The sequence below is a fragment of the Pelodiscus sinensis genome, chromosome 17 (assembly GCF_052426305.1).
Source record: "Pelodiscus sinensis isolate ZL-2025 chromosome 17, ASM5242630v1, whole genome shotgun sequence".
NCBI classification, from domain to species: Eukaryota; Metazoa; Chordata; order Testudines; family Trionychidae; genus Pelodiscus; species Pelodiscus sinensis.
This window is the reverse complement of record NC_143068.1, coordinates 7,687,784-7,713,225: the sequence shown is the minus strand read 5'-3', so window position 1 is coordinate 7,713,225 and position 25,442 is coordinate 7,687,784. Positions and strand designations below refer to the sequence as shown.

The 25,442-nt window shown below is 44.5% G+C and overlaps 1 protein-coding gene across 3 annotated transcripts in view; it reads left to right on the top strand.

The window, feature by feature from the left end:
- PTPRT (protein tyrosine phosphatase receptor type T) overlaps positions 1–25,442 on the top strand; it is a 1,034,103-nt gene that overhangs the window by 187,430 nt on the left and 821,231 nt on the right. For all 3 annotated transcript variants that reach the window (XM_075901347.2, XM_075901351.2, XM_075901348.2), the window contains exon 2: positions 10,526–10,651. In XM_075901347.2, the coding sequence (XP_075757462.2) occupies positions 10,526–10,651 (126 nt within the window). The remainder of the gene's footprint in view (positions 1–10,525; positions 10,652–25,442) is intronic.

Here is a 25,442-nt window from a genome sequence, read left to right as displayed (position 1 = left end):
CTGACTTTGGTGACTGGTCCATCACCTCTCATATTTTGTTCTTAGTTGTGGCCATTACGTGACTTTTCAGAATGATGTGAATGACAACCTCTGCCCTAGAACATACTTGAGGCCTGAACAAAACCCATTCTATTGACTTCAATTGGCATTCGATCCAGCACTTCGCCCATTGGTTTCACACTATACTGGGATGGGCAATAATTTTTTGACAGGGAGCAAGGCCAAGATTTTGGAAATTGGTCAAGGGCTGCACTCTTCCATGAAACTAATGGAGGAGGTGCAGAATCTGTGATGGAGGTTGGGTAGAAGGGAGCTTGGGGTAAGGGATTAGGGAGCAGGAGGGCCTGTGAGGTCTGGGAGGGAGTTTGGGTAAAAGAGGCAGTTGTGACCTGGGGCATGGGATTGGGGTGCAGGTGTTTGGGTTGTGACCTTGGACAGGAAGGAGTTGTGCAGGGGTTTGGTTTGAGACCTAGGGCAAGAGACTGTGCTGTGACCTAGATCAGGAGGAGGTTGTTACTTGTGGCAGGGAATTGGGGTACAGGATGGAGGCAGGGGTTTGGGTTGGGACCTTGGGCAGTAGGAGGTGGTGACCTGGGCTGAGGATTGAGGTGCAGGTTCTGGGAGGGAGTATGGGTGTTGCAGGGGCAGAGGGTTTGAGCTTTGTGGGGAAAAAGGGCAGGAGTGGGGGGCAGAGGGTTGGAAGAGGGAGGGGCAGGAGTGCCAGAGGCAGGCTTTGTCCCAGAGACTTACCTGAGTGACTTCTGGCCAGCAGCCCTGCATGTTTCTGAGGCAGTTTATCTGCCTGCCCCATCCCTGCACAGGTTTTCAGGGCCATGTACCTGTGTGAATAGCCATGAGCGGAAGGGAGAGGGGCATAGAGCTTCATGTGCTGCCTGTCTTTCAAATGGTTTCTGGCCAATGGGATTGTGCCGGGGGAAGGAGCAGCTCATGAAGCCTCCCCCCAGCCTCTGGGTTCACAGTGATGATAGAGAAATGCCCTGGCAGCTGCTTTTCTGAGCAGTGTGCAGGTGCCGCGAGGCAATCAGAGAGCCTGCCTGGGGCTCCCCGTTGTCCATGGGCCAGAGCCGGTAGCTTGGCAGGCCGAATGCAGCCCGTGGGCCATATTTTGCCCAGCTCTGCACTATACAGAGGTATGAAAGGGAGAAAAGCAGCCCATCCTCAGTTACAGGTAAACTCTAGTTTTCTTTGGTCAGTTTCCCCCTTTCCCGTTCCCTTCCTGTGCTCAAGAGAGATATAGCCAGAATGAATACTTGGGTTGGGAAGGGAAGATGCAATTCAGATCTACATTCTGAATATGCTTCAACTTTAGGTATGATCAAATATACATTTCTGGTTCAGGTCCATCTCTTTTTGGTGTTCCCTATAATGCATATACAGCATTACTTACTCTTCTTAGAGGAGGATGCACTGGGCTCCACCATTACATAGGTCAAACACTGTATGCATAGGTCCCATTCAACTCTTTAAAGCCTCTTCTTTATTCTGCAGACCTATGGCTGCCCATGTTTTATGAAGGATGCTGTGTTAAATATAAGTTTTCTAAAGCCTCTGAAGTGAGTCTGGGAATCCATTTGTATATATTTAAAACAACAAAGGTTGTTTCTAGTGGGAGTTGTGGCTGTAATGGTCCAGGTGCATCTCTTCTGGCTCTGTGAATATGGGCATGTTTGGAGGAGAAAAGAATTAATTGCCAAAGAGGACACATTTATTCTTGTTCTATGTATATCAGCAATACCTCACTGCTTCAGGATTCACCCTTTGTTCTATCCTCATCCTTTGCCCTCTTGCAGGAATGTGGGGGGCCAAAATCCCATTTTCTTCTAGAGAAAGCTTAACAACTGATGCTCCAGGCAGATGTTTCCTTTCTAATCTGCTCTGTGCATGCATATACTCTTAATATTTTTTTAAAAGGGGAGAAAAGTTACAGTAAATAACAGTGTTTTCCCCAAGACAAAAATTCTGAAGCAGGAAGAATGAGATTGCTGATGCTCTTGCTTTCTTTATCTTCTGGGGATGATAAAAATGCTTGATCAAGTGATGCCAGGTCCTGTGAGTGTTAAGATACTCTGTATAGTCAATGAGCCTTCTCGTGGTTTTTTAATGCCTTTTAGTGGTATTCTTTCTATCTGGTGAGTCCATGACTGACATTGGATGACTTTATAAAATATTCCACTAATTGGATTTGTTAAAATAAATAAATCAAGCACTAATTGGAATGTGCCCTGCCATTATTTTTGCTTACTGAATTAGATATAATGGCGTGAAGTCCTTTTTATCGTATTTGTGCACTTATTTAAACAACCCCCTGGCACACACTTCTGCAAATTCAATTATATATTCAAAGAAAGCATTCAATTTATGCAAGGCTGGTTTACATTTAATCCATGGGCAAGACTCAGTAACTGATGATAGGTCTGCTCAAAATTAATTAGCATCACTCAGATGAGCAGGGGCATTGTTACAAGCCTGCAGTGTAAAAGAGGGGTTATTTTATTCTTCATGTGTGTGCCACTATTTGCTTTGATATGACCTCTTTTGAATCAAAGAAGGCTGCTTTATTACTTGTTTTGATTTATCTTTTTGCTAGCAAGAGGTCACTCATTGTGCACATTGCATCTGGCCAAGCTGAAATAGTTGGTTTTCTTTTCCCCTTACCATTTTTCAGCCACAACCCCCAGTGTTATCATTTAGCGGATTGGAAGAAGGAACAGATAGAACATAAGAATGCCTTTGCTCTTCCCAAAATTCTCACCATATTTAACACCTGGCTTCAACTTTCTGTCTACGGTGATATTTTTACCTTTTTTTAAACGACTTTGTGAGACGTAGCCCTATAATGTAGCTAAATTCTAACATGGGTAATTTCAACTTTCTCAATTCCTCCATGGACATGGTGAATCTAGGATTCTTTACTTTTTCTCTTCCCTTGAGCAATTAATTTCACTTTATCAGAGGGGTAGCCATGTTAGTCTGAATCTGCAAAAGTGGCAAAAAGTGCTGTGGCACCTTACAGATTGTTTGTCACCTTATAGATTCGTCAGATGCATCTGACGAAGTGGGTCTTTACCCACGACAGCTTACACTCCAATAAATCTTTTAATCTATAAGGTGCCACAGGACTTTTTGTCGCTAATTTCACTGTGGCTGTTAGGGAGATGCCATGTTTCACCTCTGAGCTGATTACACTTCAGTGAAGGTTGACAGTATATATATGGAGGGACCATGCCTTTATGTGCCCTTTTAGACCAGTGTATTCAGACATGGCCAGCCAAAGTCCATGTTTAGGTACCTGCATAATAACCTGGTTATCAGAAATGCTGAGCACTCCGAGCTCCCACTGACAGGAGTGGAAGTGACTCCTGTATAAATCAGGGCTGAATTTGATCTGCAGCCTGCGTGGAAGAGTCCTAATCTCAGCGGTACCCTCCCCCACTTTTGTCTAGGAATCCCAATCCCATTATTCCTTTTCTTGTATAATGCTGAAACCTACCAGATGGGTCCGAATCTTTGTTGCCAGAGGACTTAACCTGCAGGTAGTAGGTTGGTACGTGAACCATGACTAACAGTACTTTGTCGGTCATGCTCCTCTAACGGGACTTATTAAAAAGTCATCACATTCCCCATTACTTTAAATTATGGAAATATGCTTCATAACAGATTTATTTCCCTTACACACACTCACACTCACATTCAGGAACACTTTCGTCTATTTAGGAAGGAAACAAAACCACAAAAAATAACAACAATAATAAAAATCTTGTATATAGAACTTTTCACTATTAGATCTCAAAGTGTTTTAATAAAGGAAGTAAACATCATTATCCCCATTTTATAGATGGGGAAACTGAGATAAAGAGATAGGAAGTGACTCACCCAAAGTCACCCAGCAAGCCAAAGACCACTCCACGAATAGGTCCCTGTCAAGTATTCAATCCACTAGGCCTCACTGCCTCCACTCACCTAGTACATTAGTCCATGCCTGCTTCTGCCCCACCCCAGGAGGGTTTGGGGTTTTTTAAGGTATTTTGAGTATCTGATTCTATTCTGAGGATTGATCATATGGGAATTCTTACTCAGAGCTGCTTCCTGTGTGTAATGACCACCACTGTAGTAACAAAAGTTAATTTTTTGGTGTTGGGATTATAAATATACAGCCAACACCATATGAAGAGGATGAGCTAGACCAGTGGTCCCCAACACGGTGCCCGTGGGCACCATGGTGCCCGCGGGGCCATTTGTGTGCGCCCGCCAAGTGCTCGGGGCTGGCCTGGCCCCGGGCACGTTGCTCATGCATGGTGCCGGAGCTGGCCTGGGCACATGGTGCATGGTGAGCGCTGGCCCCGGGAACGCCGCGAATTAGCCGCCCGCTCTCTGGGCGCGTGGCTCTAGGGGGGGGGCTGGCCCCGGGCGCTTGGATGGGGGGCGCCGGCCCCGGGCATGAATTAGCCTCCCCCGCTTTGGGCGTGCGGCGCTTGGGGGTGGCCGGGCGCGCAGTGCTTGGGCGGGGGGGGGGGCGACTCCGGGCGCGCGGCGCTTGGCGGGGGGAGGGGGCCGGCCCCAGGCATGAATTAGCCGCCCGCGCTCTGGGCGTGCGGTGCTTGGAGGGGAGCGGTGCGGCGCGGCGCTTGGAGGGGGCGCCGGCCCCGGGCGCGTGGCTATGGGAGGAGCCCTGCCCCCGGGCGCCCAAGTGTCCCCGACCTCTGGAGCCCGGCAGGCGAACGGCCACGCCCCCTGGCGCCCGGCAGCCTCAGATGGTTGGGGACCACTGAGCTAGACTATTTTGTTAAAGGCAATGCAGTTACCAAGATGTCTCTGAGGACATAAGTTGAATGCTCCGAGGTTGTATTGGCATAACTGAAGATACGCCAATTGAAGATATATCTGTAGAATTTTTCATTTCAAGTCAGGGCTGAATTACCCAACAGGCAGACTAAGCATGTGTTTAGGGCACCAGCAAAGAAGGGGCACCCCCCAAAAAAAGAGATTTTACAGGCTAGTATTGTTTTTATTTTGAATTACATATGGAGGGGGGGCACCATCATCTTTTCAGTGCTTAGGGCCTGTAAAGGTCTTAATCCGGCCCTGTTTCAAGTGACTGCATGAGAAATGAAATCCAGCTAAATTCCAATCCCAGGTTGAACGTGCAGGGTTGGCAGCTAGAAAAATATATTTTTATTTGTAAAGAAAATATTGGATTTGGAATTACTGAGCTGCAATAAGCATCATGCCATTTTTATAGTCATGGTTCAGAGACCTGAGTTGCATTGTAGTGCCACGTACTTCTCTCTTTCAGAGAAGTGAGGCCAATATTTTACATGAATGTTTCCCAGAGTGCCTCCCTCTTTCTATCTGTAACTTGCAGATCTAAACTAGGACTGCTACAACTATTAAATGCCGCAGTGTTGATGGTGTCTTGCCCAAACATTCTAGCTCCCCTCTCCAAAGTCTTTGGCTGAGGGGATTCTTCCTTCTCCCTTTTATTCAATGGTTTCTCCTCTCTTCCATTTATTTTAACATAAGTATCAGGAGGCGCTATCCTTGCCTAAATACTTTTCTCCCACTACAAGCCATCTCTGAGTACTTTAGCCACAGAACCATTTCTGTAGCTGCTTTTTTACCTGAAATCTGTCTTCTTCCTTCCAAACCCAATCAACAGCCTGTTTCCTCACTTCTTGGATTTTCAGTCACTAACTGAAACTTCAAGTTAAATGGCCTTGTCTGTGTCTGCGTCTGTCTGCTTCTTTCTCCTCTACCCATACAACTAATCTCTTGTCTAAGTCCTGATCTTGCACATTGAAATATCTTCTCTGGCCTCATTGCCTGGAAATTCACCTTGTGAGATCCCTTCAAGATGCTGCTGTTGCTAAATGTATCTTCGTCTCATTGCTCTGCCTCTTATCCCACCTTTTCAAGACTGAATTAGCATCCTCCCATCCAAACACAAATGTCTTGTCCCCCTCATGTATCCACTCCCAGTATCTTTTTGCAAAATTTATTTCTGCCTTCACTTAACCCATGCCAGCATCTGATTCTTCAACAAGCACTTTTGAGCTTCCTCTTATGCTGCTGTTTACAAGTGAAAAAGTTCCTACTTAATTTCTGAGAAGTCATTGCCTTATCCTCCTTGGAGTTTTTCCTCAAAATTCACCTCTTCCATAATGCATACATTCAGCTTCAAGCTGATCCTGATAAGGCGGGTAGGCAAATTGGAACTATTGTTCCTCATAAATAAAACTTGCACTCATCCTGTTATGCACGTTCCCCCAACCTCCCCACTCTGCCTTCTTGTTTGTCTTATCCATATGTTGTCTTTTTGGATTTTGGGGCAACAACTGTCTTTTTAAAAATGTATTTATGCAGCACCTGATACAATAGGATCTGTTAAAATAGCTGCTTAGCAACACCATTGCTATGTTAAGATGTTGCAGTTTGGACAGTTATTCTAGAACACCATAAAGCTTTGACAGTCTCCTGCTGTTAATGTGACTCTGCCAGCATAAGTGATACACAAGAGAATTTCACTATTCGCATTCATGATGTGGTGATTCATAGCTGAGCTGAATGATCTTATTTGCTAATATTCCTCCTATACCCACTCATGGAAGATCCATTGCAACCCACTGACATTTTCAGAGGTGCTGAAATACTATAAATAATCAAGCCACTTTTGAGTGTTCCTCAGTTGCTGCTCTAAAATCCAAAAATGTTGCAGTTTAGGAAGTCAGATAAGATCCCTTTAACCTAAATGATTGAAAACAACAACAAAAAAGCGTGGGGAGGAGTTAACTAAATAGAATGTAGCCATTCATTTTTGACAGAAAAGATTCACAAGTGTATAATTCATAGTTAAGATGTATTATAAACTTGTAAAAATAATGGAGTTCCATTTATCTAGCCACTTATTACAGATTTTGCAGGAAACTCTGCTGAGATAAAGAAATCCAGCCTGCGGTGATTATAAAGTGTGTGAACTTGTCAGATTTTGTATCTATAATAATTCTTTCCTATGTTATTGATAATCCATGTTAAAGAAACAAAGATTTAATGGTTAAAATTTAATTGTATAGTGCGTTAACATTTCACTCACCTTGGACAATGAAATTATACCAGGAAGTTTCTACTTGTGCTTCTTTTTCACTAATACGGTATTATAGTTAAATTCTAATTTGCTCCCCTCACCTCTCAAAAAGTAATTGGTTCATATTCATTTTTGTAGCTTTTTTTTTAATTACAAAATATTTTGGCCCTTAAAATACTTTGGTCCTTTAGCAGGATATTGAAATAATACAAAATAATGGATTATAATCTTGTTATAGCCTATTATCAAGATCAACGAAGATATAAATCAACAAGATGAAAGACAGGAAAGAAAAGTGCAAACTTCTGTGTGTAGGTAGGAAAAAAATCAAGAAAGGAAGGAGCCAGCAAACATCTCTGTGTTTCTCTCAGATTATTAGGTAGGGTACAACTGAAGAGTTGTCTTACAGAACAAGCTAATATGTTTCTGCATGGCACTAGATAGCTCTATACCTCCTCTGAATAGGGTATGGCTTCCAAGAAGAAGATGTGCATAGAGGCAGTGTAACCAAGACAAAATAGTGGTGCTCTAATAAAGTGGAAATAATCCATCAGGACCTCGTCAGGGCTGTCTCTTCTGCAGATGACAGCTGTCAGGTATACATATCAGGAAGATGCTACACAACTGTAGCTTTTCCTAAACTTGAAATTCTTTCTCTAGCATACTTTTATGCATCTGGGAAATATGGCCCTTTGTGAACACATCATTAAATAGTTAATTTTGCAGATACATCTGAGCTACATTCTCTGTTATTCTTTTCTCTTGTTGAAGGGCTCATGTGTTGTTATGTTACCTTTTCAATGAGAGAACTGTTGGTTTAGTATATAGAAAAAAGAAGCTCAAGTGAGAATTTCTGTAATTAACCAGAACAGATAAGCAAAAGCAATCTCAGAGGGAGAGAACCTTGATGAGTGGAAAGATAGTATTGTGTTGAATGTGGAGTACTTCTTGTGGGTATTAATTAACTATTGGTTCATAGAAATCTGAGAAATGAATGCAGTTTTTGCCTACGTAGAATATATGCTAATTAAAGTCTAAGTAATTGTTCTGCATTATGATCTGTAGGCCAGCTAGAATTTCTTCTTCATAAATTCATTCCCGGCATTTCATTTTGAAGTGCTTTTGGTTAGTGTTGGTCAAATAACACACAAGTTATTTGTATACAAGCATGGCAAGTTTATTCCATTATTCAAAGGTGTCTCTTTATTCACAAGTGTTCAGACAGCTGCCAGTTTATTTCTGACAGTGAGCCAATTCCAAGAATTTTGCAGATTGCATTATAAATGATCATTCAGCCAAATGTTTGCACTGTATCATCTGCTATTTGCTTTTTTGTTTGTTTGCTATTTGCTGGTGGTTGTTCTCTTGCTTTTAAAAAGTTTCAGTCCATCGGGAAGCAGAAATATTTGTGACTTAAATGATGAGTAATAACATGCCACAAACAACCGAAAGCAAATAATCCAACTGAACAGTTTGGAAGCATTCAAAGAGGAAGGCTGGTCTTGTGTATACATCACCAGAATGAGCTTCTGGAGCTTTGGGTTCTGTTGCTGGCACTGCAACCCAGGGGTGAGTGGTAAGCCAGTTTGTTGGAGCTGTAAGCTAACCATGTGCTTTATAAGTGAATGCAGAGATCAAGGAAGGGATAATAGCACAATACAATAAGAAAAACTATACTCTCTCTAAAAAGTAGAAAAACTGGAAATCAATAACTTAAGTTATTTTTATTCAAAAGCAATATTTTGAAATGGATTCTTCTGAAAGTTACCGCCCAAAGGAAAGTTAATTCATGCTGTGAGGATTATGCTCTCGAGTCTTCTGGCGAAGGAAGTTTCATGCTGGCTTATCTCCCTCCCTCCACCCCTCTGCCTCTTGCTGGTGTTTGTTTACATGCATATCAATCTATTTCCTGTAATCTCTTCCCCTTGCCATAGTGTGAGTGGTTATCTCCTCCCCTTGTTGGCTTTATGCCTCAGTTTACCATCTGCATTAATTGTATTTCCATTGTCCATTAATGTGTCCAAATGCCTTTCAGAAACCACATTCTGGTGGGGTAACTTTAGTCCCACCTGGCAGACACACTTTGGTATTACATACTGTCCAATATTTTTGCAATTTTGAATTTTTCCTCTGTACATACAAATTGCAAAAATAATAAGTCAGTATGTTGTTATCTATCTTACAGGATACCTTCTAAAGACAGGTTGGAGTACTAGTGAGTTGGGAAATACTGAATGGCTGTGTCTACATTGGCACCCTTTTCCGGAAAAGGGATGCTAATGAGATCAGTCAGAATTGCAAATGCTGCGGGGGATTTAAATATCCCCCGCGGCATTTGCATGAACATGGCTGCCGCTTTTTTCCGGCTCGGGGCTTTGCCGGAGAAAAGCGCCAGTTTAGACGGGATCTTTCCGAAAATAAAACCTTTTCCAGAAGATCCCTTATTCCTGATTTTAAGATGAATAAGGGATCTTCCGGAAAAGGCTTTATTTTCCGAAAGATCCCGTCTAGACTGGCGCTTTTCTCCGGCAAAGCTCTGAGCCAGAAAAAAGCGGCAGTCATGTTCATGCAAATGCCGCGGGAGATATTTAAATCCCCCGTGGCATTTGCAATTCCGACTGGTCTCATTAGCATCCCTTTTCCGGAAAAGGGTGCCAATGTAGACACAGCCAATAGGTTTGGCCTATCGAAACTCACTTCCAGATAACATTGCACTGGAATGCCATTAGGGTTACAGTATGCTGCAACAAAACCAACACCACATGAAATTGATAATGGCATCCACTCTATATTGTACCATAGTGAAGACTGACTTAATGAGCTTCCACCCTATGAATGATAGCTTCTGGTAACTGGGGCTTCACATCCTTATCTATGGCACTAGAAAGTTAAAAGGTAAGTGTGAGAGACCTGGTCATGAAATGTCACCTCGTACTGCTGAATATTTAAAAGTGTAAAGGTAGGGAAGGCTTGACAATTTGAACAATGAAGCCATGGTTAACATTTGCCCTATGGATTTCTGCTCCTCCCTCTTATTCCAACATCTAGTCCCGAGCTCTGTAGGTAGGAAAGCATTACTGAAGTTCAGACATTAATTCTCATGCTCATGACTGAAATACTAGACTGCTGTTTAAATGCTTAAGTCATGAATTTATGATCACTGGCCTCACTAATAGCAACACAATGAGAGAGAGAGAGAGAGAGAGAGAGAGAAAATAAGATTAAAAAAGTGGGGGGTTAAGATGAGGAAGCCTTTCTTTGGTATCCTAAAGCAAATACAGAAATCTAATGTGCCAGAAATTCATTTTGCTTTGTGTGTTTCCTTGCAGAGTTTATACATACACTGATGTAAATGAAATAACATCATGAAACAGAAGTGATTAATAGACAGAAATTGAAGTATTTATTCATCTCTCTTGCCCTCAGGTGGTTGTTCTTTTGATGAACATTATAGTAACTGTGGCTATAGTGTGGCACTGGGGACCAATGGATTTACCTGGGAGCAGCTCAACACGTGGGAAAAGCCAACAATGGATCCAGTTCTCCCGACTGGTAAGTACAGAAACTGCAGACCAGCAAAGGCCATTGACAGAGCATTCGTATTCGGGTGAGATGCCCTGTGAGAATTTGTCTACATCTGAACTCTGTGCTGGCTTATATGGGTTGGAATGAATTGATTTATATACAACTGGCTTTCATATTAAAAGTTACCAAGTACAGGAATGCATAACAATTAGAAATAGACAAAACTGGTACAACTCAGCAAAATATAGACATTTGGCATTTTGGGGGTAATTTTATTTCAACCCTTAGGTGGAGAGAGGGGTGGGTTTCAGAGAAAATGGTTCAGGGTTTGCACCTGATCTGGAGAGAAGCAAAATTCTGAAGCCAGGGGAGATGAAAGTTCTGCATATGTCACTGAAGGTGCTCAACCCCCTGCAGGATTGCTCAGGAAGTTCAGGGATGGCAGGCTTTCTAACACTTTAACTGTCCCTTGGACATTGGGACAAACTTCCTAACTGTCAGGATGGTTCAGCACTGCAATAAATTGCCCAGGCAGGTTGTAGAATCTCCGTCACTGGAGATGTTTAAGAGCAAGTGAGACAAACACTTGTCAGGGCAATTGAGATGGTGCTTGGCCCTGTCCAGAGCTTGAACAAAGACATTAACTGGATGTCACATTATAAAGCCAGCTTTCCCTGCATTTAAACACCTCATTTTTTACATCAAAAACTAAGTATGGGACACTTCCAGCCTACAATTGACAGATATTTTCCCCCCATTTCTTTTTCTGTTATAAATTCTGGGGACCTGTTATTCTTCTGCGGCTCATCTGATAAAGTAGGTTTTGCTCATTAAAGCTCATGATACTACATATATTTTTGTTAGACTCTAAGGGTACGTCAAAACAGCAGAGTTATTCCGTGTCTTTTACCCGCTCCTGTTATTTCAAAATAGATTTTGAAATAACAGGTGCACTATTCCAGCATCCCTGCCACCCTTGTTCCACTCTTGTCTCAAAATAGCACGTTATTTCAAAATACATTTGAACTAAGTCACACAATTTGCGTAGCATAAAAAGGGTGCCGTCTAAACGCACCCAAAGGTGCCACAGGACTACTCGTTGTGTTCTCACAAGGTAAGCATGAGAAAAATTGGCAAAACCAATCCAGAATGTTATCCAATAGGATTTCCTGTAGCTCCCACTCCTCTGATAGAGTCAGAGAAAGATTTTTCAACAGCTCCTCCTTTGGCTAGTGCAGTCATAGTTCTGCCTCCCATGTCAGTCTCCTGAGCCACTGATGTTGAGGCCAGTTCTGGTCTCTATACACAGTTGCTGCCGTTAAGAAGTAAACATGTCAACACTAACCACATTGAGCAATTTCTCTATTGCCTTCAATTTTCAGTTATGCCCTGGTTGCATCTTGTTTTCAGTTTAGATATTGGAATCTGTTATTTAGTGTCTATACACTGTATGTAATCTGGGATGCTTCTGCAGCACAAAGCAATTGTACCAGATATATCAGTTTTCTCATTCTAACTGCAATATTGAAATATTGCATTATTTTGGATATGATCGTGCATAACTGTTAGTAAAAGTAGTTAGTACATTTCTTCTTCTAAACATGTTATGCAGTCATAATGCAAGACCTGTTTTCAGTGTGGGACACTTCAGCTATGTCTACACTGCAATGCTATTTTGGGATACTGGAGAATCCCGAAATAGCTATCCCACATCTTCACAGCAAGTCCGTTATTTTGGGCTTGCCATTCCGACGTCCCTGTAAACCTCATTCCAGAGAAGTAAGGAGCGTTTGGGAATAGTGGGTTATTTTGAAATTTGGTGGTATGTAGACAGTGCCAAATTATGAAGAAAGTTATTTCAAAAGAAGATTGAAATAAGATACTCAATTTGCATAGCTGAAATTGTGTATCTTATTTTGAGATAGCAGTGTAGACATAGCCTTAGACTTTGGCACCCACATGACTAAGTGGAACATCTTGTTGTGACCTCATGCTGAAAAAGTTGGGCCAAGTGTCTGCACATATAGATTGGCACACGCTGAAATCCTATGTAAATCCATTATAGATAATGTAACCCAGAATGGTGCATGTCCATGCACAAAAACAAACCATCTTGTACTCTACCATTGTGTTTTGAATGGCAGAAGAAAAATTATTACTATACCATAATATTTTTGTTAACAGGATGGTATTTTGGGCCATATCTTAGCCTAACAACAGGTAGTACCACAGTGATCTTGGTGCCATCCTGACTACATGGAAAGAGTGACTTTTACCAGATAGATACGAAGATATTTTTCATCAATAGTGCTCTCATGCGGGGTGCTCTCATGGATGCTCTCATGCAGAGGCAAAGTGTAGCACCACTGTAGTCCAGCCTACATCAACATTTCTGTGATCAGTACTGTTTTTATGTACATTCTGTGTCTGGTTTCCTAAACATAAGCAGTCCCAACTGATGGAGCTGTGAGTGCTCTTCTGAGACAGCTGCTTAATTTATTGTGTTTTTATTTCTACACTGACAATTTGCTACCAGGGTCTCCTTCCTGGGTCAACTTTCTGCTCTTTATTTATTTATTTTTCCAAAATGCCTCAAAAGATTCCGAAGCTCCATCATCAATGTTAAAGTTTTTGGACATTTCGTTATCATCATTTCTAGCAAAAATTATTGTTTGCCTTGAATTCTGTGATAAATTGTCCAGGACTTGAAACAAAATGCTAAATTCTTTGGAGAATTAAGTCCCCAGATGTTGTTTTATTAAATAAATGTTATATTTTAAAAATATAACCAAGGTGAGTCATAGGCTACCCATCCTCTGATTTATTTATTTTTTTAAATATTTTACCCCGCCTTTCTATTTAAAATATTCAAGGCACCTATGTAGGTAGGACTTCTAGTTCACCTTCTTGCATCATAGCAGGGGAGATTGTAACAAAAGATGGCTGTCTAATATCTCCAGTGGGGGGTGGGCTGCTACTTTTTGCAACTTGTTCCACTGACTATTTGAGTTATAAAACCTTTCCTACTTCTTACCCCAAGTTTTCCATTTTGTGGCTCCCTCACATTAGTTCTTGTTCTGTTCTTGTTGACTAGTGAGAATAATCATTTGCTGGCCTCTTTATAACCTTATGTGCTGAAGACAATTAAGCCTTCATTTCTCAGGACTATGTGTGACCCAGACCATTTAATCTTTCCTCACATCGTTTCTTCTTTCCCTCCCTATGCCGCAACCCTTTTTTTATTGCTCTTGCTTTCCTCTCATCTCTCTCCAGTGTATGCAGATCTTTCTGGAGTTGCTGCCCAAAACTGAACCTTGTGTTTACCACACTTTGATTAAATGTACCATAGGGGAGCACTGGCAGGACAACAGTTTCAACTCTATTTATGTGCACTAATCACAGAAAACAAGCCTATTCCATTGTCTCTCCTTTTCCTCCAGTGTAGGGCCTCTCTCTTCTTAAGTGCTATTTTTGGGTTGTGCAGGCGGAATATAGTCCTTGACCTTCTTCTGGCTGCTAGCAAATATACGGTGACCATATTTTCAGAACCAAAAATTAGCCACACTCCTTGGTCTCATTAGCCATGCCCTTGATCTCTTAGGCCCCACCCATCTGACACATGAAATCCCACCCCTGAAGGTAGTACTTCCAGGGTCAAGATGGACACATAACTGGAAGTAAAAGGGGTCTTGTGACCCATCTAAAAACTCCTCCCACTGTCCTTTACCAATAGGGATGGATTTGGGCCCCTTAGGACTCTCTCATGCAACTATATTGAAATTGCATTAATCCAACTTGCACTGCATTCATTTGAGGGAAGAGGCCAGGAGTTCCTCTATTTCAGTGGTTCTCAAATGTTTTGGTCCATGAACCACCTGGCTTAATGTAAACCTTTCCATAGACTACCAGTTACTAAAGAAAATGTACCGTTAATTACATAAATTATGCCCAAGCCATTTTCTTAGTGCTGCAGCTAGGGAGAATGGTTTAAATGTATAAACAGGTTAAGCATTTTAACTTTCTCATGTTAGTTTATCAAACTTCATTTTAAATAAAGTAAAATAATTGATGTCCAACACAAAAGTTGTCAATGTGTTCATTATGGCGGGGTGGGCAACCTTTTTTGGGTCAGGGGCCACTGAATCACAGAAAAATCAGGTGGGAAACCATATAAGTGAGAACCAAAAATACTCCTCCCCCACCCCCAATGCTCACTGTGGCCCCCACCTGAAACACCTCACCCCTCTGGCATTCCAGCCCCATCGGGCGAGGGGAAGTGACAGGGAGGGCTGAGGTTTAGGGCTTCTCATAGATCAGATTTACTTTTCTGATAAATTGTATGGACCCCCTTGTGTTCTAGGGTGGGGACAAAAATGAGGGGTTCAGTGTGTGGTACAGGGCTGCCAGTGAGTGGGATAGGGATGGGGTGTAAGATCTGGGGGGGTGCAGAATGGGGAGAGGTTGCGAGGTCTGTCTGGGGGGTATGGTGCAGAAGCAGAGTGGGAGTAGAGTCTCTGGCTAGGGAGCAGGAGCAAGGTAGAGTGCAGTGTGTGGCCAGGAGGGAGGATGCAGGAGCAGGGTGGGGGTAGGGTGTCTGTCAAGAGGGAGGGTGCAAGAGTGAATTGGAGGTAGAGTGTCTGGCTAGGAGTAGACTGCGGGTGCAGAAGTGGACTGCGGGTTGGGTGTCTGGCCAGAAGGGAGAGTGTAGGAGGGAACTTGGGGTAGGAGTTGGACCTCCCTGGTCTGGCATCCTTGGCCTGGTCCTGGATGAGAGATTTTTCCAGACCAGGGAAGGTAATTTCAGGCTTCCTACTGCCGTGCTCCCTCCCCACTCCACAGGGCTTCCGCCCCCCTCCCCGTCCCCCACCATTCCTGCAACCCAGCTGAGTGGCACATGGGTTCCCTGCACACATACCCCAGCCAGCCGGTTCTGCGTGTCTTCTCCCCATTCCCAGCTGAGCCATGTGCTGGTTCTTCCCCCGCCCCCCAGCAATCCAGCTGAAATGCTGGCTGCGGGCACTTCCCCCACAGCAACCCAGCTGAGCCTCGTGCCTCCCACACTCCCCCCACTGCTCATCTGAACCTCGCACTACCCACACTCCCCCTCACAGCTCACCTGAGCCTTGCGCCGCCCGCATTCCCCCCCACAGCTCATCTGAACCTCACACTACCCACACTCCCTCCCACAACTCATCTGAACCTTGCACTACCCACACTCCCCCTCACAACTCATCTGAGCCTTGCGCCGCCCGCATTCCCCCCCACAACTCATCTGAACCTCGCGCCACCTGCACCCCCCCACAGCTCATCTGAGCCTTGTGCCGCCCGCACTCCCCCCACTGTTCATCTGAACCTCGCACTACCCACACTCCCCCCCACAGCTCATCTGAACCTCGCGCTGCCCGCACTCCCCCCCACAGCTCATCTGAACCTCGCGCTGCCCGCACTCCCCCCACAGCTCATCTGAACCTCGCGCACCTCCCCCACCCCTGCACTCCCCCCCACAGCTCATCTGAACCTCGCGCCGCCCGCACCCCCCCCCCCCCACAGCTCATCTGAACCTTGCGCCGCCCGCATTCCCCACTACAACTCATCTGAACCTCGCGCCGCCCGCACTCCCCCCCACAGCTCATCTGAACCTTGCGCCGCCCGCATTCCCCACTACAGCTCATCTGAACCTCGCGCCGCCCGCACCCCCCCCACAGCTCATCTGAACCTCCCGCCGCCTGCACTCCCCCCCCCACAGCACATCTGAACCTCCCGCTGCCTGCATTCCCCCCCACAGCTCATCTGAACCTTGCACCAGCTCCTGCACTGCCCTGCCTCACAGCTCATCTGAACCTCCCGCCGCCCGCACTCCCCCCCCCCCCACAGCTCATCTGAGCCTTGCACCACCCGCACTGCCCCCCACAGCTCATCTGAGCCTTGCACCACCCGCACTGCCCCCCACAGCTCATCTGAGCCTTGCACCACCCGCACTGCCCCCCACAGCTCATCTGAGCCTTGCACCACCCGCACTGCCCCCCACAGCTCATCTGAGCCTTGCACCACCCGCACTGCCCCCCACAGCTCATCTGAGCCTTGCACCACCCGCACTGCCCCCCACAGCTCATCTGATCCTTGCACCACCCGCACTGCCCCCCACAGCTCATCTGAGCCTTGCACCACCTGCACTCCCACCGCCGCATTGCCCACACCTCCAGCAACCCAGCTGAATGGCGAGATGGTTCCCAGCCTTCCCCTCCCCCAGCCACTTACTTGCTTTCACACTCTCTATCAGGAAACATCTGCCCCTGCTCCTGTTGGCTGGATTCCCAGCCGTAGGGAAAGGCTTCAGGAAGCGTCCCTCCAGGCTCCTTCCAAGAGAAGGGGAGGGGAATTAGCAACACACTGCTGCTTCTAGCTGCACTTGGAGTCCCAGGACTTTCCGGAACATTTTACTACTGCATGGGGCACCAAGACAGGACATTAAAAATTGGGACTGTCCCAGAAAAATCAGGATGGATGGTCAGTGTAAGGAAATATGATGATTGTGTATGCCTCTCGTTTGGATTTCTTAGAGGCAGATATTTCTGTAAGGAAACAATGTCCTACATTATGGCCAGCCAAGCAAAAATAAAAGCCTTTTCACAGACCGTGACACTTTCAGTACTCCTAGAACCTTGGGCATGTCTGGCCCACTAGCAATTGAATCATCATCATAGTGAAAATATTTAACATTTGTGGGTTCAAAGCACTTTACAAGCATTAACTAATTAACTCCAATAAAAGCCTAACCAGGGCTGACCAGACTGGAGTAATTACTCTAATTGTATTACATACAATTCTATTATGAATACAAAATCAATAAGGCATGCACCTTTTGCAGCAGTATCATGTTGTTGACACTAATTCAGTGTTAGATTTACTATTACCTCCTGGTCTTTCTGTGGAGCTATTGTGTTCTCCTTTGAATGATTGTGCATATACAGGCTACGTCTACACTGCAGTGCTATTTCGGGATACTGAAGGTATCCTGAAATTGCTATTCCACATCTTTTGAGTGCATCTATTATTTTGAAAAATAACTAGCTCGCTATTCCGATGTCCCTGTAAACCTCATTCTACAAGGAGTAAGGGACATTTTGAAATAGCAATTTATTTAAAAATAATTGCTGTGTAGACAGTGCCAAATTTTGAAATAAGCTATTTTGAAATTGCCTCAAAATAAGCTACGCAATTTGCATATCTCAAATCGCGTAGCTTATTTCGAGCTACGGGTGCAGTGAAGACTCACCCATACAGTCCAATACTGGTACGTGAGCGCCTAGTGCACATAGGTCAGGGATTTTGCCAGCAGTACCCCTAGACAGCATGTTCTCCTGATCTCTTTGTGTGCCTATCTGAGGGGATAAATGCAACAAGCCTGTCTCCTTCCTTTCAGTTCCTGCTCCCTGCCTGGGAAAAGAGCTGGAACTCCCTATGACAATACCTTCAGTTAGCCCGAGTTTTAAACCTTCCCCACCAGGAATGCCAGGGCTGTAAAAAGCCCGCCCCTATGTGACATGGGGAGCTTAGTGAACAGGAGCAGCTAACAGGGGAGTTTCATAAGGGAGTTCTCCAGGTGAAGGAGGAACAATAACGTGACACTTGGGATAAGTGTGCGTGTGTGTATGGGGTGGAGGGGTGTACGTGTTGATTGCCTGAAAGATACTGTATGCTAATCTTGTTTGTATGAAGGACACCATGCTGAAGTTAGAAGCCTGCTAGGCAAGGCTGAGAGCTTCTTAAGGAGTCTTTTATACCTAATCCGGGGGCAGAGCTACTCAGGAAGACCAGGGCAAAGCCCACTCTTAAGCGACCAGGGCAGCTTAGCAAACGGGCGGAGTTTGGTGAAAGAGTTTAGAGGAGGAGTTTGAAGGGGACTAGATATATTTGGCACTCTTTAAACTCCATTAAACTAAATTAAAAACAAAACCACCTGATTTAAAAGAAATCTAATTATTGATCTAATTTAATTATCTCTAGAAGTAAAAAGAGAATTCAGACAGAAGCCCAGTAGCAGAGTGGGGTCTATCCAGTTTATTGCATCTAATGTGCTTATATGACAGTGGCGTATGTGTGCATTTGGTGCAAGGAGTTCCTGGTCCTCAGGGACTGCATATAGGCTTTGGAGACCAGAGTGGCTGAACTGGAGGAGCTAAGGTAGGCAGAGAGATACATAGATGAGACTTTCCAGGACACAGTAGAACAGTCCCACCCCCTTTTAAAGTGCTTATATATAAATACTAGAAGTCTAAATAATAAGATGTACCTCCTATTGAATGATGATATTGATATACTGTAACAGTCATCACAGAAACTTGGTGGAATGAGGATAATCAATGGGACACATTAATACCAGGCTATAAAATATATCAGAAGGACAGAACAGGTCATGCTGGTTGGGGAGTGGCACTAAATGTTAGGGATATAAGCGACTAGTCAACTAGGGTATGTCTACACTACCCTCCTAATTCGAACTAGGAGGGTAATGTAGGCATACCGCACTTGCAAACGAAGCCCAGGATTTGAATTTCCCGGGCTTCATTTGCATAAAGCCGGCCGGCGCCATTTTTAAATGCCGCAGTTTGAACCCCGTGCCATGCGGCTACACGCGGCACGGAGTCGCTAGTTCGGATTAGGCTTCCTCGTGGAATGAGGAGTACAGCTAGTTCGGATTAGGAAGCCTAATCCAAACTAGCTACTCTGTGCCGCGTGTAGCCGTGCGGCACGGGGTTCGAACTGCCGGCATTTAAAAATGGCACCGGCCGGCTTTATGCAAATGAAGCCCGGGAAATTCAAATCCCGGGCTTCATTTGCAAGTGCGGTATGCCTACATTACCCTCCTAGTTCAAATTAGGAGGGTAGTGTAGACATACCCCTAGACTCTCAAGTAGTCGCTTCCCTCCCTTGCTACCTGTATCAGAGGCAGCAAGTGAGGGGTAGCAGAAGGCCGTGCTGGGGAGAGGTGGCTTAAAAGCCAGTTCCCCCCATCACCATCTGCACAAAGGGTAGGGGAGGCAGGGGATGGTGGGGACTGGGCACAAGCTGGGAATCAGCTGATTCCCAGCTCACACCCAGTCCCAGATGCTGCACCTGTGCTTTTTAAATGTACTAAGAGCCTGCCAGATCTTAATATATTTAAAAATCAGAAGTGCAGCAGGGGGACCCAGCTCGTGCCTGGTCCCCCTGTGGCATACCAGCCTTTTAAATGTATTAAGAGCCAGGATCTCCTCTAGAACCCTTTTTAAATATTGGCGTCATGTTAGCTATCTTCCAAGTATTAGGTACAGGAGCTGATTTAATGGATATTGTGTACCCAATCAATATGGGGAAAGTTGAAATCCTCCATTATTGTTTGTTTGTTTGTTATTTTTATAGTCTCTCTAATCTCAAAGAACTCAAATGTGAAATTGCGGAACTACTAACTGCGGTTTGTAACCTATGCATTATATCAGCTTCTGTACCAAATGACTAGAAGATGGCTAATGTGACACTCATTTTCAAAAACTGCTCTAGAGGTTATCGTGGCAAATACAGACAGGTAAGTTGACTGCCAGTACCAGGTAAACTGGTTGAAACTATAGTAAAGAACAGAATAGGTAAACGCAATGTGCAGGGAGGGGAAAAGTCAACATAATTTCTGAAAATCCTGCCTCACTAATCTTCTGGAATTCTTTGAGGGGATCAACAAGTATGTGGACAAAAAGGATCCAGTGGATATAGTGTACTTAGATTTCCAGAAAGTCTTTAACAAGGTCACTCAACAAAGCCTCTTGAGGGAAGTAAACTGTCATGGGATAAGAGGGAAGCTCTTTTAATGGATTGATAACGGATTAAAAGATAGGAAACAAGGGGCAAGAATAAATGGTCAGTTTTCAGAATGGAGAGAGATAACTAACGGTGTCCTGTAGGCATCCATACTGGGACCAATCCTATTCAGTATATTCATAAATGATCTGGAGAAAGGGGTAAACAGTGAGGTGGCAAAATTTGCAGATGATACTAAACTATACAAAATAATTAAGTCCAAAGCAGACTGTGAAGAGTTTCAAAGAGATCTCAAAAAACTAGGCGACTGAGCAAGAATATGGTAGATGAATTTTAATGCTGATAAATGCAATGTAATGCTTATTAGAAAACATAATCCCAACTATACATATAAAATGATGGACACTAAATTAGCAATTACTACTCAAGAGAGAGATCTTGGAGTCATAGAAGATAGTTTTTTTGAACACATCCACTCAAAATGCAGCAGCAGTCAAAAACCAAACATAATGTTAGTAATAAGTTTTAAAGGAATAGAGAAGAAGATATTCCCTCTATATAAATGCATGGTACATCCACATCTTGAATGTTGTGTCCAGATGTGATCGCCTCATCTCAAAAAAAATCTTGGCATTAGAAAATGTTCAGAATAGGTCAACAAAATGATTAGGGGGTCTGGAACTAGCACCATAAGAGGAGAGATGAATAAAACTAAAACTTTTCAGCTTAGAAAAGAGGAGACTAAAGGGGGATATGATAGAGGTTTATAAAATTGTGGCCGGTATGGAGAAAAATTATTTACTTATACCCATAACACAAGAAGTAGGGGGCATCAAATGAAATTTAATAAGTTATAGATGTAAAATAAACAAAAAAAATTCTTCACGCAATTCAGTCAATCTGTGGAACTCCTTGCCACAAGATGTTGTGAAGACCAGGACTTTAATGAGGTTCAAAAAGAACCAGAGAAATTCATAGAGGATAAATCCATCAATGCCTATTAGCTCGTATGGGCAAGAATGGTGTCCCTAGCCTTTGTCTCTCAGAAGCTGGAAATGAGCAACAGGGGAGAGATTACTTGATGCTTCCCTATTCTGTTCATTCCCTCTGGGGCGCCTGGCATTAGTTACTGTCAGAAGACATGATCCTGGGCTAGATGGACCTTTGGTCTGTTCTTATGACTAAAAAGCAGATGGATTTATGCCTTAAAGTCCAATTTATGAGACATTGCATCCTATGTCAGAACCAGTGTTCCCTCTGATGTTTCCATCCATGTGCAGAGTAATTTTTTTATGTCACCACTGAACGTGCTATGCCACCTTCCTCTGTGGATCCTGATGGAAAAGGTAACTTCTAATGTGGGTCTCTGTAGAAATACTGTCGTTTGCATAGAGGATACTCTGGTTCTCTGAAGCAGCGGTTCCCAACCGCCGGTCTGTGGACCAGTGCTGGGCCATGAACCACTTGTTCCCAGGTCGAGGCAGCTGCTGGAACTGAAGCCAGCTGTTCGCAGAGGCTCTGGGGGCTGGGGCTCACCCTAGTAGCCTGAGCTACCACACAGAAGTCTGCTTCAGCTCCGGCAGCCGTGAGGACTGATTTTGCCCAGTGTCAGCACTGGAGCTGAGTTGGCACCAGGAGGAGGCTGTGCAGGAGGCACCTCCCTCCCTCAGTTAAGATGGTTGTCCAGCCAGGGCTCTGTACCCCCCACCCACCCATGGGGGTGCGAGACCCATTGGGGAATGGAAGGGGCACGAAGGAGGAAGGAGCGGGCACACCACCAACAGCCGCTCCCTCTGCCCATGCAGCAGTAATGGCCATGCTCCCTACAGGGAGCAGCCTTGCTCTGGGGGGAGCAGGGATTTGGTGGGGTCAAAGGTGTTAGGCACTGGGGAGCAAGGGGCTGGGTTGGGGTTAGGGGTTAAGGGAGGAGGGCTAAGAGAGGGCAGGGGTTAGAGGTCAAAGGGCAACAGAGGGTGGGTTGCAGTGGGTCAGTGGTTATGGAGCTAGGCGTGGCACAGCTCATGCTTGGCTGTGTCTACACTGGCACCCTTTTCCGGAAATGCTTAAAACGGACCAGTTTTCTGTTATAAGTATTTCCAGAAAAAGAGCGTCTACATTGGCAGGATGCTTTTCTGGAAAAGCACTTTTTCCGGAAAAGCATCCGTGGCCAATGTAGACGCGCTTTTCCGGAAAAAAGCCCCGATAGTCATTTTCGCGATCGGGGCTTTTTTCCGGAAAAGACTACTGGGCTGTCTACACTGGCCCTTTTCCGGAATAGTTTTTCCGGAAAAGGACTTTTGCCCAAACGGGAGCAGCATAGTTTTTCCGGAAAAACACTGACAATTTTACAGTAGATCGTCATTGCTTTTCCAGAAAAGCAAGTGGCCAGTGTAGACAGCTGGCAAGTTATTCCGGAAAAGCGGCTGTTTTTCCGGAATAAGTGGCCCAGTGTAGACACAGCCCCTATGTTTTAGGGGCAGCAGATCTAAAGGTGTCTGAGCAGGGTTGGGGTGCCTCAGAGGTTGTGGTACAGGCAGTTGCAGGATCAGTGGGGCAGGATCACATCTTGGCACAACAGGCAGTCATGGACTTTGTGGAGCAAGGGCACCGACGGTAATGGGGCAAGGCTACGGAGCACTGGGGGTGGTGGGGCAGGATCTGGGGAAATGAGAGGTTGCCAATTTAAGCCCAGGGTCGCTGGGACACAGCATGCCAAGGTTGGTAGAGACAGCGGCTCCAGGCAAGACAGAGGTGGCTGACAAAAGGAAGTTGGCGACAGGGGGTATTGGGAAGCAAGAGACAGTGGACACTGGAATGACAAGTTTGGCAAGACAAAAGTTGTGAGATAATGGGGTTAGTGGTTTAGAGGGGACATCAAATGATGTCCAGGTTTAATAATACAGAGACCCAAACTAACAGGTCTGGCTTGATGGGGTCAGAGGGTTTTGGGGTTGCAGCTAGAGCCATGTGCAGTGCCAAGACAGGGTCAGTGGGTGAGTGGGTAAATTTGGCAGACGGGCAACATTTTATTTCATATTCATTATTTGCATGATGGATATGCAAATATGCAAATAATATGTTTCCAGTCCGCCAAAAGTTTGTGAATGAGTTTGCCGGTCCACAGTGTGAAAAAGGTTGGGATCCACTGCACTAGAAAACCTGCAGCATTGAATCTCAGAGACCATGTCAGCTGACTTAGGCTTGTAGGGTTTGGGCAGCAAGACTAAAACTTGAAGTGAAGATGTTGCAGGGTTTCAGAGCCAGGGCTTCAGCCCAAGCCCAAAAGTCTAAGCTGCAGTTTTATACCCCTGCAGCCTGAACTGCCCAGAGACCTGACTGCTGTCTATGCACCCCGGCAGTCTGGGGGCTCTGTTACTGGCTCCATGCTCAATTTCACTCAGCCCCACTGCCAGGTCCCCATGCCATGCCAGACTGCAAGCTCAACTCTCCCGCTCAGCCTTGGGGTCCCAAACAGTCACTGCAAGCAGAAGTACCACCTAGAATCCAGATACATAATCACATGAGTCCTCTGTGTTTCAAACTTCCTTTGACATGTCTGTGGCAGAGCCCAGCCAAATAAGCCATCGTGTGGGATAGCCTGCCACTGTTCTACTTCTTTCTGATTGGGCCTCTCTTCTTCTGTGAGAGGCAGAGACTGGAGAAGGAGCTTTCTCCACTCAGGAGTGGCAAAGGTAGGGCGGGAATACCTCTCTCTTCCCAGAAGGGCAATTCCCCTGTTTGACAGTAGAGGCCTTTCTGGTCTTCCACGGGGAAACACACATATTAGGGTGATTATCCATTATTGCTGCTTAAATAATAACCCCATCAGCACACCCAAGTGTGCATTTCACACACGTGATTCCATGATATCACATGCAGTTGTAGAGCCACAGAGAACATTTTGATTGACATAAACCCCGCTGGCTTCTCTAGCATTGAGTAAGGTTTAATTTGGGAGAGGATTTGGCTCATTATGTCATCTTGCCTATCCCCTCATAGAGAGTCCATTCCATTGGATTCTAGTGGGATACACTGTATCTTTTTAAAGCTGTCACCCAGCACTTCCTGCTGGGGGTAATCACTTTGCACTGATGTCCACTGTCCAATGAGGAAGAGTGCACTGATGTCCACTGTGTCATTCAGTTACAAAGGAGAGGCTGATGCTAGACAAACTAAATACATTGTATCTCTAAGCACAGTTCTTTATTTGTTTTTGCCTCTTTACTTTAGGCTGAATTGGATGCCAGTATGAGTTAGACACAACATTTGTACTTTTCAAAAGCAATGCAATATAAATTAACATTTTCTTATGTCTAAGTGTATTAATTCTTGCTTACAAGAAGCTACACAAACAAACTTGTTAAAAGGACAAATTAGAATCCTACTGTGTATATGATGAATCATGAAGCAATTTCTCTTCTGTGATGGGGAAAGAAATCTGCCTAAGCTGTCTGTATGTGGTGTTTTTTTATGATTAATATTATTATTTATCATTTTCAAGAAAAATTACACAGGATGAGTCAATTTTCCTCCTACCAAGTAAATAGATTAGCTTAGTTGATATTGAAATAAAAAATCTCAGCCTTGAAATTCCAAGCTGGATGGGATTTCTCTGGAAGCACAGAGCATTTGCTAATAAAAAGACAAATTCCCTGCAATTTGGCACAGCTCCATGTAAATGGATGGAATTGAGGCAATTTACTCTAAAAGATAATTTGCACTGTACTGTCTGTTACCGGAGTCCCATCATCCTCCCTGTAAATCTTGCTTATTTTCTCTTAGTGCCCCTCCTCCCTTTACTTCCAGCTGGGAATAAAGACAAGTGGTATTGAATTCACAAACATCTTCATTAACTAACTTTAATGGGCTGACTTAAAATTTCAGAATGAAAATCCTCCTGTCACTTCATCTTGTTGTGTGTATTACAGACATTCCCAATCAATGCCGCTGAGCCCTTTGCTTTCATACTGTTTGTGCTGCAGTAGATACAATGGGCCAAATTCACAGCTGGCATTTAAGTCACTGG